Genomic DNA, 17038 nt, shown 5'->3' on the forward strand with positions numbered 1-17038 from the left:
GAAGAAACCAAGTAACAGAGACAGGCTGCATTCCGCTTACTGAGCCAGCTACACCATGAGGCATACAGGGGTAGATTTAACAACAAATTTGTATGTAACCAGCTGCTCTTGCTCCTTCTTAAAGTTCCTGGCCCTTCTCCAAACTAACACACCGACAACTAAATGGTGGAGGTCATGCATAACAGAAGTGGGGTTTGTTTGTTTGTTTGTTGTATAACACTGCACTCCGTAATACTCCAGCTAGATGACAGCAGCACGTAAAAAATCCAGACTGGACCAGACAATTCAGTGATGGATTGTGAACAGCAATCCACACTGCAATCCAATACGACACTAAGCCTGACCAGTAAATCCATTTGGAGAAACTATGTACAGGTATACACTTCAATTTGTGGTAGAAATTAAAAAAACAGTAATACCAGTATAAGGTTCACTAGCCTGTGTTGTCATAGTTTGTGTACATAGCTGAAATATGGAGTCCTGCCAGTACTGGATGAGATCCTATTGGACCGAGACGAGAGAAAACAAATGTTGACATGACAATCATCAATCAAGCAAAAAGTACAAAACACCAAGTATAATCATAAATAATTTGTTTATTCCAAATGGTTCATATACATGACTGCACTTGAATGGTGGGCTATTGGTGTCCTGTTGTTATGATAGAAAATTAGACCGACTAAAGCATGTCTCCTAACAACATGGCATAAAAAAGACAATGTGGAGACCTGTCTCTTTTGACAGCAATAGTCTTAATACACAAAGGGTTAATGCTATAGCAAGTTGTCAGGATGATAGTCAGAACCTCAATAAAACAGAATCCGTAAGGTGTTAATCTGCCAACTTTTAATTATAAGGTGGCACTCGTATGCAGGCCTTTGATAGCAGTAAACTTCAAATTTGGTCTGAAGAAAGGGAAGACAACTGATGAGTTTCTGGTCCTATCGTGACATATATCCTTTGTTAAATGAGGGGCAAAAACACTCCTCTTAAAACATTAAAGAATATATAAACAAAGAATTTGTCATCCACCGACGGTAGACATAATTAAATTTCCAAAAGGGTTGAATACAAGAAGGCAGTTTAAGAGAGAGACAAATAATCTGGTAGTACATTCAAGATTGAGACAAGATCTGAGAGGGTTACGACCATTGTGTAGGATCTAATTAACATCATGACAATCCAAGCCAGCATATCACCTCCGTACACTTGTTGCCATCACGTACAGCAAATTTACCCTGAACAATTTTATTTGATTTATGATCTGGCAATTCTGGTGTACAAAGAGCAACCTTACATGGTAGTGTGAAATATACACATGTTCTAAACAAGACGTACATGTTCCATGTGAGTCACTTACATTCAGAACAACAAAAAGGGGTGGAATATAACATTAAAAATCTATTTCAAGCTCTTCACCTGTGCCTTACAATGACATATGCTAAACATTGGAAATTAAAGTGACAATTTCAAAACTAAAAGACACCCCTTTCAATGTTTAAATAATCCTTTGTAAGTTTACATTGACTTGAGACAATATCTAGATTGTCTACAAGGTCTATAGTCTATGTTTGGTAGCACACTGTCATTATTGAGAGATATATCCATATACAAAGCCACTGTACAAACAAGCGTCACTCATAAACAACAAATGACTGGTTTTCTTCCTCAAAACCAGTCAATGACATTCAGACTAACAAGCCATTCCTTTCACCTCCCTAGAGGGGGGACATTCTTTTTACCTCCCCTTATAAATCCCATATATTGTAAACACTATATAAATAATAGAATTAAATTATTGTTATAATTTTTGGCATCTATAATCAATCAGCATAAAAATTTCTCCTAAGAAACTTTTGATTAAAAATAAAAATTATCAAAAAAACCTTTGACTTTGTAAACCATTTTCCAAAACACTTCCAGTGTATAACATTCAAAGAAAGTATTTAAACATGTCCGACAATCACCATATAAAGTGGAAAATTCCCACTAAAGTCTATTTCGGGAAATTGTCATTCTGAAAAAAAGAGGATATTATTTAATGAACATATAGTGCTTTCATTCGGAGCAGTGGAAACATTGTCTATCAGAATACTTAAATAAACATGACACAGAATACATGAACATTGGAAACACTATCTAGTGATTAGATCTGTATCTCCTCAACACATCGACTTTGTACAAAATAGTCTCATAGTAAGTATACAATATTAAAATGGCTCCAAGCTATGGCCACCTCTCGGGAGCTGCTTCTTCAAAGTCGAACATATCATTCTGTTGAGTAAAACTGCACAGGGACTTTATCAAAAGTTCACATAATATTTTTCTCAAACGAAAACAAGACTGGCTATCAAAGCATACAATTCTATTGCTCCATATATCTTGTTACTATTTACCAACACTTGGTTAAACTTGAACCATTTTTTAATGATGAAGGCACTTATCGTCCTGTACACATATTATGTCTTCTTTTTTTTGCTCATAAAATGCTTTTTAAGTGTGCAAATGACAAAAGAACTTTTGACACATTCCCTTTTTAATTTCATGACAAAAAAACAGCTTTGACACAGTTCCTTGTTCAATTTTAGGACAAAAGAACTTTTGACATGTTCCCTTGCTAAATTTTAATCAACATGTAGCAAGTTTTGCCTATCTATGGACTTCATTCTAGCATAGTGTATTACACATTACAAAACCATGCTCCACAATCTGTATACACAATCAAGTAGCTAATGATGACAGGTTACAAACAATCAACTTATACTTTGAAACTAGTCACAATGAATGCCTGGTTACGATTTAGTCATTTGTGGTTCAGGTAACGTAAATCTCCTGTCATAACACCTGCAACCTGAAGCATTTTATTACACCTGTAACATGTAATATTACTAATTGTCTTTAACCCATCTGCTGAACCGTCAATGACACATTACCTGAAACACAAGATTTTAATTGACCTGTTTAATTGGCATTTCTAAAGGATTTTACTTTTCTTACATATTACTTACTTAGGCCTTACATTATTTAAATAATTGGTTTACAGATTTTTTGTGTGCAAAATCCACGTCAGGTAGGTAATGACATTTCAGTTTTTCTCTTAGAATTATATAATGACAATGTGTTTAGTGTTCCATAACTCTTTAATGCATTCCATGTTGTGAACACATAAGTATGCATAAGGTGGATGTCAAGGCCTTTCCAATTGCATTTTTATAAATCATAATTGTTTTTAAGTAGATCTGTGAACCAATTATTTAAAGAATGACCCTATATGATTTGTTACCATAATACCCGGTAGCAAAGGTTCCATTTCACTTGTATGATGGCCGTAGGGGCGCCACGATTCAAAATATTGTCGACTTCCATAACCATGCAATTTCTTTTCTTTCATCAATCAAAAAAATATGAAAGCAAAAATTTCAATTTTACAAATCTTTTTTAATTTTTGTAATGGGCATATTTCGATCAGGTAAAATTTAATTCAGAGTGTCATGACACTTGTGAAAGTGACCTTAGATAAATCTTGATGACTCTGAAACTAGGTCGAGGTGCAATCATGCCACGACTATTTGTGACATGGTTTGTTTGGAGAGTTATGTGTATCGTGACACCCCACATGGGTATAATATCATAAACCTACCTCCATACACACGGACACCCTCACATTACCATGAATACTATAGGTACTATACACGTTATACATACAAGAACAATACATAGGTAAATATACCTTAGGATTTAAAAACTCATTCTTTTAACAATTTAATGCTGTTTAACTCCTCAGGATTTGAATTATCATAACAGGTTGTAAAATTAAAAGGGATAAAAAATGCAAATTACCCGATTTTTTTGTGTGTGGTCTTCATTGACATACAAAACATACATGTAAAGCCATTTAAGAAACTAATAAACATATATGAAATAAATGTATGGTCTCGGCATTACATAAATGCTCCCCACCCCCTTTGAGGTAAGTTATCATTGTTGTAGAAATGTGGTGGGGTATATAGCAACTTAATCCCCTGTTACCATGGACACAGGTTGCCATGGAAACATAGATGCCCTTTTCGAAACATGAGGTCTTGTGGCCAAGTCTTAACTGGTTCTGTGCGCCAGGCAAGCTCCGATGGGTTTCGTTTTGATCTTAATTGACTGAGTAGTTCAATAGGACTAATGAGTTGAGAATAGTCAGAGGTAGTTGGCTGTTCCGTTGTTCTCCCCTGTAGAAGTATTTCCACATGTAGCTGTTTGTCAGTAGATTGGTTGGAAGAGCTTGCCTTTTAATACACCAGTTGGTATCTAACACACTGTACAACCAGGAAGATGATTGTCTTAGTAAGTCGTTAGGAAAACGGCAGAATTGTGTGACCACAGTTCTCTGTCATCCTCCACATTAGGGCTACGCCATCATCGTCATCTGCAGTGGTGGACTTGGGTCAACCATACTCCTCGTAATCGACAACATCTTCGTTGCAATCCCAAACATCACTCACATTATTGGTTTGTGCCTCACTTGCATAATAAACGGCTAGTCCTATAACGTCACATATACACGGTCATCTAGAATAATAACACATGGACAATCTAGGACTCGAAAAAAATTGGAAAAATATTCACAGCACAATGTTGTTTAAATTTATCCAGATTTTGTACATTTTTGGCGCACCTTTTGATCTTCGCAATTCAGCCCTTATAGTCAACTCAATCACTTAGCACTTGAATGAGAAGGGGTCCTCGCTATCACGTCCTACAACCAACCCAGCATAGAATGTCCAGATTGACGCCCGATATCCGTACAAATGTCCGTACGTCACACCCGCCCGTACAGAGCACCAGACACAATAGTTTAGGCACAATGTTGACAGTATTGCTTTCGTTTGTTGTGGATTTTTTGACAACCAAAATTATCGAAAATTCTGTCAGGATTTGCAGAAGAGTCCTCCTCAGCACCACAAGTTTTGAAGCACTACCTGTCCTCCCATCACCATCACCATCACTAACGTAAACACTGAAACGGTATGCACCACGGAGCCTGAGTCATCCGGCGTCGTGGGGTCGCTGGGCCTCGTTGGCTTCCTCGGTTTCCCTCCGTTGACACTGGGTGGCGGTTTCTTTGTTGTTTTCCTCCTGCCACCATTCGATTTGGGAATATTATCAATGTCGATGTTATCGCCGATGGAAGGTGGGTCGTAACCGCCTCCTGAACCACTGCCGTGGGTGTCCTCATCATCATCACCGCCGCCGCTGCCGCTGCCACTCATGCCATCGATATCTACGGAAATAAAGTCAGGAATGAATGGGAGCAAGCTTTACAACACAACCTCGAGTCATATGCTAATTAATATATCGCAAGTGATTTTGTGGCATCTCATTGGCTAAACAAGCAACTTTCTTTTCATCATGTTTCCACAAAAAGAAAAAAATAACTAGGCCATGCCACAAATGGTCTACTGTTTCCTGATTGGCTGATAATAGAATGGGCGGTGCTTGTGTCACATTATTGCGCTTAATTCGTACTGGTGTCTATAAGTTTTCGATGTGGGAAATAAGCAGTCTATAAGAACTGACTTCAATATGTTTTTGCATTTATGAAGGGATAAATGTAAAATAAAATATTGAAGTCAATTCTGTGGGATCCTTAATGACAAGCCAATATCTCTGAGAGTGAGTGAGTGAGTATGGTTTTACGCCGCTTTTAGCAATACCTCAGCAATATCACGGCGGGGGACGCCAGAAATGGGCTTCACACATTGTACCCACATAGGGAATCGAACCCGTGTCTTTGGCGCCCCCCAATATCTCTTGAGACATTATGTCACAAATACACAAGCATATTATGCTGGTTACCCACGCAACAATATTGAGGCAACTCTGGTATTCATAACCCCACTACAATGAGATCCTAGGATTTAAGGGACACAACTCAATTTTTAACCTGACGTTTTGGTGCCTAGTTTACCCTTCCTGCAATATGCTAGCCCATGCATGATAAGTCCATGGATGTGTAGTAATTCTATCCTTATAATAAGCAAGTCTAGATGTGTGGACTGTACAGCTAAGGACTCCAGTCTCGTATGGTGACAACTTGTTTTTATTATTTACATAACTAAGATTTAAATTAACAATTTTTGACTTGCCAAGTCTAGCAAAATGTCTGTGACCTGAGTAAAATGAAAATGTTGGCCTAACAATACTACATTGCAGCTGACCCGTGAAGATCCGGGGTAGAAAAGGTCTTCAGCAACCCATGCTTGCCGTAAAAGGCGACTATGCTCGTCGTAAAAGGCGACTAACGGGATCGGGTGGTCAGGCTAGCTGACTTGGTTTATACATGTCATCGGTCCCAAATGCGTAGATCGATGCTCATGATATTAATCACTGGATTGTCTGGTCCAGATGCGATTATTTACAGACATTTACGGTCATATAGCTGGAATATTGCTGAGTGCGGCGTTAAATGACAAACCAACCAACATTGCAGCTGATAAAGTTGAGTAATTGAAGGGCTACTTTAAATGGTAACATCCAGCATGGTTCAGTGCTACTGCAGCATCTAAGGCCCTGTTCTGATTTCCCTCCCCCTCCCACACACAATGCTCCTTGGGTTTTGAAATGCTCTTGAATTGAATGTTCAGTGTGTAGTCACTTTGGGTGTCAATTTTTGTGTATTGTACCAGAACTGTTGAACACAGAATGTAATGGAGGACGTCACTCACAAGACTTGTCACTCCAATCTTCTAATACCTACCAGAAATACATAAGTGGGACGGTCACGCCTTCCTCTTACTATTTCCCCCTTCAAGCGATGCTGTCAAACTTTGACATTTCCACAAATAACCTAATTTCAAGATATCAGAGGAATTATTAATCATAAGAGGCCCCATCTTCTCCCGAGTATCCGTGTACACCCATCATACACCACTGTCAGGTTTCCGAATCAATACCCTCACCGAGGGAAGAGGTAGGACCTCTCCCTTAATTAAATTCATCAATGCTGTCAATGGAGATAATGTTCAATGTCACAAGCAGAGTAGCTGCCCTCATATCTCAAATGGACTCATCTTTGTTCATTGCATCTCCCCGTAATGGTAGGTGCTGGAGGGGTAACAGGTTGTGAAGGCATGGCAGGTGCTTGTCGCACTCAAAGTGGCAGCTCCACATAGCACATGATAAACCATTGATTTGTAATTGAAGATATCAGTAGTTCAGGGGATGCAATTAATCATGGAGTTTGTTGAGCTGAGGAAATTATTTGATATCTCAACTGACTGGTGCCTAGTGCAGAGAACATTTCAGCCAGTCCCTCCATGAGAAACAGTGAGACGAGAAGCTACAAGGCTTACATGGGAACTGTGCACGAGAGGCACACGCTCTGGGAGACCAAATCCCAGTTTGTATAAAGCACATTATTAAGACCAACCTTGAGGTAATGAAATTCAGATTTAATAAAGGGCTTGCTGGTGTTAGGTGGGGACACTGAGTGATTGACAAACAATGATGGAATCCCAGTTAAGTCTGTTTATCTTTACAAGCAAATTTGTTATTGGACATCAGGGTCAAACGTTTCACACTTCCTGGATGTATCTTATTTTCAAATATGTCACCCTTGACATTGAATTTTCAAATATCACTAATTTGTGCTTCGATATTTCATAAAGGTACTTTTTTCTTTGAAATATATGTAGGGAGTATGTATTGCAACATGTCTTGAAGGAAAGGTTTCATTCTATGAATTTATTAAAATTCTTGTGGCCTAATTTTTTCCATTAGGTGGCAGCACATCCATGACACCTCGCCTTCCTGTCCCATCTCACCAATCAATACAGCTGCTAGAACCATCTTCCTCTATAACACACGCAGTCACCAGGCGATATTGGATTTATCACATGCCTGTCACACACTCAATATCGCCTAGGAATTGATCGATAATCACTCACACCACAAAAACTTTCATCCCCTCTACTTCCTATGTAATAAGGCATGTGATATATTTCATAGCATCATGTGCGATATTGGATTTAACCTCCCTCTATAACACATCCTCAATAATCAATAACAAAGATTGGATGCAAGGAAGGTGATGTCACTGATTTTCTGTCGTAGCAGCGAGCATCTCGGTCAAGCTGACTCCATCCAGCGACCATAGCAACTCAAGCAGTGCACAACTCATATACATGGAATTCATGGGAAAATACAATATTAATATTAGAAGCATTAACTGGAAACACATTTATTATTTGCAATTTGAAGACTATTTAGAAAACTTTCTTTCTCTTTAATGACACGACTAAGCTTCTTCCATCCCCTTAAAAATATTGTGACTAATTTATCCTGTTATGCTTAATAACAAAGCTTATGACATTGGTGCAAATTATCCTGTGTCAAGTGACTCACTGCACATGCAGGTGTCTGAAACAAATTGGCTAGGTGTCTGAAATATTGGTCCTTTTTTCATGAGACAATGATGTACAGCCCCTTGGCGCACTCTGTGGCTGAATAGGATGTGGAATCCTGATTCCATTTACCAGTAAACAAAAGTAATACAGCGTTATATATCTCCATTTAGGCTTCATATTTCCATAAAACAAATGGCATATTGTATGTGATAAACACTTTTTGTCATAAATGATGTATGGATGGCACAGGAATGTCATAATGTACCGGCTCATATTGAGGAAAGCTCGGACATAAAGAGGTAATTTGCCTCATCATCTAACATGACGGCCGTGGACGGAAATGTCAAAAGAATTCGCTCCCTTTCCACAGCCCTATCAATCAGCATCGATGGAGAGCAATTTTTTTCCCATTCAGTACAGAAAGAGCCACCGGTCTTTCAAGCTTGCATCATGTGTGTTACCATGGGAACCAAATTTCGCCCCATTCTTGTCAATATTTTTTAAAATGTGCTTAGTCTGCCTGAGGATAATCCTGTCTTTTGTGATGTTTCCACCATGTCAGTTTTTAGTCCTACTTTGCATTTGGTATCACTGCAGATCAAGTTTTTGAATTTCACTTGAAAAATTTCACTTGCTGTGCTTCTGGACATGTTTCATCATGACCCAAAATACCTGACACACTGCGGTCCCACAGGGCCAAACTATCCTGCACACAATTATTCTTATTTCTTCTACACAAAACTGTTTCAATTAATCTTGTTTATTTTTTAAACTACAAATTTATCCAAAGCTAATTAGTCTCTGTTGAGTTTGTTTGTTGTTCACTGCTGCAATCAGCAATATTCCAGCTGACGATGGTGTCCTGTAAATACTCGAGACTGGTCCAGACAATCCAGTGATTGATATTGTGTTTCACTGATTGTTTGTTGTTTAACGTCGCACTCAGTAATATTCCAGCTATATGACGGCGGTCTCTAAATAATAAAGTCTGGACCAGACCAGACAGTGATTAATATCATGGGCATCCATCCACGCAATTGGGATATGATGACATGCATCAACCAAGTCAGCGAGCCTGACCACACAATCCCGTTGATCGCCTCTTACGACAAGCATGGGTTGCTGAAGACCTATTCTACCCCGGATTGATATTATAAACGTATGGTTGAGGTACAATGACACACTATCAGCCTAATCACAGCACCTGACCACCTGATCCATTAAGTCACCTCTTGCGACCAGTATAGGTTGCTGGAAACCAATTCTAACCCAGAATCCCCATGCAGTGTTGATCATGAGTGATTACAAATACAATATCACTTTTGTCGTAAAGGCTATATCATTATGCTAAGAACATCATCAATATCTGCAATATAGTTACCTGTATCAATCCAATCAACATCAAGTCCATTGAATGCACTCCTGAGACGATTGGTTATAAGCTGAAGCTGAATGATTTGATTGGTTACAACTGTGTTGGCCTTGGTAACGTCCACTTCCACTTCTGGATTGTTGATTTGATTGGTCACTCCATCCTTCTGGACATTAGGTATGTATCTGAAGAAGCATAGTTAAATACTGAATTGTAGTAAAACATTGTATCTTTATGAACTCAACAGTAGTACAATATTGTATGTGGCTGCTCGTACTAGTATGGATTTATGGTTTTATGGTGCAAGCCCTCATTGTTTTATCCCCTTAATGAGCACAAAACTGGGTCCCAAGCGCCATCATCTTTTGGTACGACGTGGTCGGGGATTGAAGGAACCCCTGACCGGTAGAGGCTCTATCCACTAGTCAATAACACCCTGTAACATAATGTCTACAAATATGTAACATTGTAAAACACTCCTGTTTACTTGCATCAGAATGTGACAGGTTTAACAGCCTACTTAACTAATGCTTCATGAATTCAGATCACCAGAATAATTTTTACTTTTCATGTTCACTGGAAGCTACCGGGCTAGACACAAATCCAGTCCATCAACATCTCATTGACAGTATTAGACGTCATGTAAATTTAGATTTTAACTAGTCTCAGATCTATCTTACTGGTAGGTGTCTAACCCAGGTGACTAAATAGAAAATTTGTCAAACACTTCGCATTTGAATCATCAAATATATATAAATTGGCAACGAAAGAGAAAAACTAGTCTTTATTATCCGGCAACGAAAGAGAAAAACTAGTCTTTGTTTATCCGCCAATAGAGGTTCCATTTGGCGTAAAGGGCAAAATAGCTGTGAAAATTATATTAATGGACCACTGACAATCAGTGATGACACGAGATGTTCGCATCGAGGGAAGGCATGCCGTCCCCTGCTGCTTGCACCCACCATGTACACAATTTGCATAAATTATTTACCGTATTCGACGTAATAAGCGCCCCGCTCTAATAAGCGCCCACGGCGATATTTGCTAATATATTGGCTAGTGAACAATCCCAATTAGCACCCCTTCCAATTGATCAATGTACACAAGACTTATATTCTCGTATAATACGTGTGTTATATGCATCCTTTATCATGGGAAATTTAAGTCTGGAAAAATATATCTGTCATATATAAACATTTCAGGCTGTCAGCATAAACCACAAAATTTACGACCTTTCAACTCTGTTGTTTTTCACCAAAATAATTTTCTAATAAGAGCCCCCTATGTCTAATTTTGAGAGCGCCCTGAGCGCTTATTATGTCGAATTCGGTATTGCCTGATGCCGCATAGCAGAACTCCTGGCATGCAATGATAGACTGAACATAAACCAGACAATCCAGTGATCGATAAAGCAGAAAGTCCAGTGACAAAACAGTGCATTTACTGATTTTGTGGAAATCAATAAATTGTTTTTGTTCATTTTGAATTACCCGTCCTGTGTACATGTAGAGAGATACTGCTGCTCATAAGAAAAGGAAACGTTCAAAACCGTTTCTCACAAAGCACTTTTTCTCAAATTGAATATTGTTTATAATCCATAAGAACTGATTTCACCTTGCTGGCACTGAACATGATCGTAGGTTTCTGTTAGTGGCTGAAAGAATTGTACTGTACTAACCCTACCAGACATTACACATTTGACAGTCATGGCAAAAATGAAAGAAAGAAAATCATTACGTGGAGAAAGAGGCGAGACTGGCCCTGCTCTGTGTTGATACACAGGCAGGCTAGCGGTTGACAGGCTGTCGATTACAGCACAAATGCCAATCAGCTAACTCAAGCAGGGCTGGAGAGCCACACAGCTATTTACCATTGGTGTTCTTGCTTGACTAACCTCCGGAAGCTGCCCACGATTGTAATTGTCGTTATTGAGACATAAGACGGTGACGTCACTTGCGTAAACTCTCCGTAAAAGGAAACCTTGGAATTAACTTTTTAAATTGGCTTATGTCTTAATCTTGGTCAAAAGCTTTTCAATCTCTATCGCGGTCTGTTTACACTGTGGTTTTTGAAGGACAAAAATGTAAACAACAATACTAATTCTGGTGAACTAACTCTCGACACTAACTCTGGTCCGCTGGTCGAAGTGTAGCATATTTTCTGACAGACCAGTAAAATGTAAAAAATGCTGGTTCAGTGGTCTAGTCTTATTTTGGGGATAAACTAGGTGTGTAAGACTTTTGAAATTACTGATAGCTTGACTTTAAGCAAAGCCAGCAGCATATATACGCCTCTGCGCGGTCCAGAGACCTTTTGGATCAGAACCATTGTGTCTAACAGAGGCCCTACAGGTTCTACTACACCAAATCAGTACCAGTTTGGAGAGTGCGGTTTTCGTAGGGAGCCTTCAGTGCAGATCGAGAGATATCTGCAGGCTGTGATTGGAGGATATTCTGTAAGATTTTTATGTCTTTCAAATGTACATCCATCCAGTTATTAAAACTGACCATGTTTTTCTATATTTAGTACTGTCTTTTTCAACATGATGACTTATGCTGAATGTGACCACAGCTATTTTCAAGTAGGTGACATTTGGTGCGAAACTGGGGGTGGTGTGTTTAGCTTCCGGTACTCGGAAAAGGAGCTGACTAAGCTAGTCATTTTTATTTTTTTTATTGCTGCTCTAAGGCCAAACTGTGCACACACGTACAGGTAATAGCTGTTGAATGCTTAGTTATTTAAAAAAAAATCATAACGTTACTATAGAAGTCTATGGGAAAACATTTGGTTGTGTGTAACCTGTAGGGTGAGTGCACATTTCAGTAATTCATACTTTACATGCTTTTCTGTTTATAATTCACCATGGATACACCATGGAGGCAAATTTAAAAATAATGACAGTGAAGTTGGGGACATTTTGGGTTGAATGGAGCATTTGGATGGGCTGGAAATGAATGTTGCTTCGTATCGTGGTCGAACTCAGCACGAACCCCCCAGGGTACCTCTGTCCAACAAACCCTCCTCCTGCCTTCTGAATTTGTTGAAACTGATGAATTTGACAACAAATTAGGATAAAGTCACCACTGCCACAACAATTTCTGCCTTGTGTCAATCGCTTGCCAGTCAAGTTACGCGATGCCGTTATCTTGAATATGAAGCATGTACACTGCTGACAGCAGAATATGTCAAACATCCCCTTATTTATAGTAAACAATGTAGCATACCAATATGTCTTTCTGTTAGGTGCTCTTGTGTGAATGAATGATGCTATTTTTCTATTGAGTTTCTTAAAACAGACTTATTTTTCACTCATATAACTTTCAAATAATTATTTTGTCCCCTCAAGAACTGACTCCTGGCTGTTATATCCAAACTGGTTTGCCATTTGATATTGTCTGAACACTTTTTTCAGCTTTTCACATGCCTGATGTTGACTGGGGAGGTATATGTGCACTCACGCAGAAGAAGTAGGAGTTTCGACATCATATTTGGCATTTGGAGAAGCTGATCCGAAGTCCGGTGTTGGCAGTGTGTGATCGACAACCCTTGTTTTGCCTCGCTGCGCTTTATTACCTTGTAGAAGTTGTGGAACTTGGACATGTAGGTATAGTAAGTACATTTAAGAACCCCAGTCCACTTGAGGCCCCTCTGTTGCTCACTATCAAGTGCCATAATAAGATCACCCTCATGCACTAGACATTTCTGACAGTGCTCCCTTAATGCCTTACTGTGCAGTTTTTTAGTTTGCAAACATGAAGTAAGGGCTATACACCAGTCCCAGAACCTGCTTAGATGAAAAAAATATCCACTGGCTCTTTTGGAATGTAACATTATGGTTCTGAAATCATCTGTAAAGAATGTGATAGTGTTCGACAAAGCTAAATTATCTCCCCTGTTTAGTAAAATGCATTGTATCTTTCATTCCCCTATAAACCCATAAATTATTGGAGAGAAACACTATTTTAAGCTGGTATTGCATGACACTGTTAATTGTGAATAAAAAGAATTACATTTATGTCAGGATAAGCTGTACATTTTCAAAATTATATGGAATTTTAACTTTGTTTCATTGAAACTGGCAAATAACTGAAATAAGCAAGTTTAGCCACCTTGAAACATTAAACAGTAAGAATGTTTGATGTCCTGTGAGTATTTTAAAGTCTTAACTAAATAAATCAATAGAGTTAAGTGTAATTTCCTTCCATGTTGTGGTTTCAACAAGCTTTTTTCTACTTGAGGGTCCATTTCAATTTCTCGGCTTTAATAGGCGGTATGGTTCACTGGTCAGTGTTTGAGATTGCTGTTAACAATGCACCCCTTTACTTACTATTTTCTGGTAAAGTTCATTATCCAGCCTTACATATATGATGACTTTAAAGCTGCTTAATGTGTCCCTTGCTTATTGTTGGCCTGAATTCCATGCTCTCTGTGCAATTTTGAGATTTTTTTCTGATTCCTTTCCATGTGTACTTATGTCATCAGCCTATATCATAGAGGATTATACTTTTGATTTTTGGAGTATATGAAAGCACAAACATTTGTGATAGCCCCTCCATAGATGATTTACCAAATGCTGACAGCCATTTGAGTGTTTAATTATATAAACAATGGATGGTGTAAGTTCGAGCAATCTCAAACAATATCAATCGCATCATGTCATGAGTGTCAAAACCATATTCCATGAATGTAGCAGACTCTGCTATGTTCTGATGATGTCAGCAAAGGAAGGCAAACAACAGACCACTACTCATTTTTAAATATGTATTGTAACTGGTTTTGAGGTTTAAAGATTTTTTCAATTTTTTTAGTCGAAAAAATATTTTTGGGTGATATGATCTATGCAGCCTCAATCATTTATAGAATTGACCCCTGACCACCATCTTTTATGAAATATAAATGAACTTCCATGGTCAGTGCATGAAGGTAAACACTTCTTTATTAATACAGAAATACCTTTTGTAAAACATTGATGAAGTGTACATCATTAAACTCTCACAACTCTTTCTGTGCATCAAAACTATGTATTCTGGTGCCATATAGACATGCTGGATAGGAACAAGTAGTGAAGTTTAATCCAATTTCCATTTTTTTTCTGAGAAGCTACATATATATACAATATATAAATCACAGATTTGACAAGTGCAAATATATTCTGATTTGTCTACAGGTTCTACTACACCAAATCAGTACCAGTTTGGAGAGTGCGGTTTTCGTAGGGAGCCTTCAGTGCAGATCGAGAGATATCTGCAGGCTGTGATTGGAGGATATTCTGTAAGATTTTTATGTCTTTCAAATGTACATCCATCCAGTTATTAAAACTGACCATGTTTTTCTATATTTAGTACTGTCTTTTTCAACATGATGACTTATGCTGAATGTGACCACAGCTATTTTCAAGTAGGTGACATTTGGTGCGAAACTGGGGGTGGTGTGTTTAGCTTCCGGTACTCGGAAAAGGAGCTGACTAAGCTAGTCATTTTTATTTTTTTTATTGCTGCTCTAAGGCCAAACTGTGCACACACGTACAGGTAATAGCTGTTGAATGCTTAGTTATTTAAAAAAAAATCATAACGTTACTATAGAAGTCTATGGGAAAACATTTGGTTGTGTGTAACCAACAGGACCAGTAGATTTTTCTATGTGCAGGTCCTTTCGACCAATGACAAATTTTGGTCAGTGTCACACACTGCAGTCACAAATATAATTCGTGACTGACTTACTGTGACATACTGTAATATACAGTATATTAATCTCCTTGATTCACACACACTCCTTGATACACAAGTCAAAGGTACAAAGTAATCACATGAAAATATGCCCAGTTCAACCAGGTAGGACATGACCTTGACTAACAATGCGCTGCACTCATGGTCCCCACCCCCCCACCCTCCAATGCGTGATGGAATCAAACTTGCATCTGCCTCCTGGACAACCGTTCAGACCTTGCACTTCCCACTTATGACAGCTTGAGTGACAGCGACAAATGAGATATACACGTTGTATATCACATCAATGTGGGGTATATCTTCAGTATAACACATGCCTGCTGGGATGCTTTTTGTCATAACAGACTTGATGCTGCTGACGTATTAATGTACATACCATTTCCTCTTTTTGCCTACATCATTTCTGAAGTAATATGTTTATTTAACATACACGCTACGGCCAGGACAGTGGAATGACCCATAATGCTAAGGTTCTTCATGAAATATTTTGACAGGAAACTTTGGGGCAGAAAGTTTTTTGTTTCTCACACATATTGTAGTTAACTGTTGAATATTTTAAAAAGTCTAATCATAATAATTGTTCATAAACATGGGTTTAAATTTTCTGTAAAAAAAATAATTATTTATTTTCCTTGCTAGATAAACCTATGTATACTTTCAGAATTCAAATCTGGTTTTTACTTTGCTCGGTCTTGTCCATTCCAGCAGTCGTTGTCATTCATCGGTGAAGCTGCGATGTTTTCATCGTTACACACGGTGTAGGGAAGTTGTACCCAGAAGTCCTTTGCCATTTTGACACGTTCTTTAATATCTCGTACAAGTCGATCCAGGCTGGTGCCAGCTGCTGTCGTTGGGCGTGCAGCTGCTCGATTGGGTTTGAATTCAAAGGTATATTCGTAGTTCTCGGCTTCACGTTTCCTGCGACCGAGTCTGGGGGTACCACAACCAGCAAATATCTGGAACAGGAAAACAATGAAATAAGAAAATGGTTTAATGTGAAGCTACTGCCAAAGTGTAGCCTTCAATGCATTTTAAGCAAGTGTGTAGCTATGGTAGCTCCTATACTTTAACACAGACTTTCGGTCGGGGCCCTGGATGAGACAGAGAGCTACACTATGTGTCACAAGTCTACCACACAGTATGATAATGATGGTAATGACCAGAGAACTGGGATAAGAAACCTACACAGCAGCTTAATGGGTGATACAAGCTTCATACCAGGCTAGGCTGATATTAACATTAGCCACTATGATGAAACACATATATATCCCAACAGGGGTCCCTCTAGCCTGTACACATCAATACATACAGTTAAAAACCCTGTAATAACAAACTCAAAAGGATAACCATAGTTTGTTATAATCATAGATACAGTGTACATACAGCCAATGGACTGGATGAAAACAAAAAGTTTGTTATATCCGTCAGTTCGTTATAAGCATTCGTTTTAAACATAATCTACTGTATATACAACAGATCACTAGACACACAGCCAATTTCACCACAACAGCTTTACAGCATCGAATCAACAGTAGAAATAACTT

The 17038-nt window shown here is 38.5% G+C and overlaps 1 protein-coding gene across 1 annotated transcript in view; it reads right to left on the minus strand.

Moving 5' to 3' along the window:
* Window positions 1-578: 578 nt before the first annotated feature.
* Window positions 579-17038, minus strand: part of LOC139449123 (glypican-6-like) — a 102558-nt gene continuing 86098 nt past the window's right edge. Inside the window, exons 6-8 of the mRNA XM_071230607.1 lie at window positions 16176-16450; window positions 9778-9953; window positions 579-5272 (exon numbers count right to left, since the gene is read on the minus strand). Coding sequence (XP_071086708.1) covers window positions 4944-5272; window positions 9778-9953; window positions 16176-16450 — 780 coding nt within the window. The 3' untranslated portion in view covers window positions 579-4943. The remainder of the gene's footprint in view (window positions 5273-9777; window positions 9954-16175; window positions 16451-17038) is intronic.

This window comes from Haliotis cracherodii, unplaced genomic scaffold (assembly GCF_022045235.1).
Source record: "Haliotis cracherodii isolate W230 unplaced genomic scaffold, xgHalCrac1.p SCAF_7, whole genome shotgun sequence".
Classification (NCBI taxonomy): Eukaryota; Metazoa; Mollusca; class Gastropoda; order Lepetellida; family Haliotidae; genus Haliotis; species Haliotis cracherodii.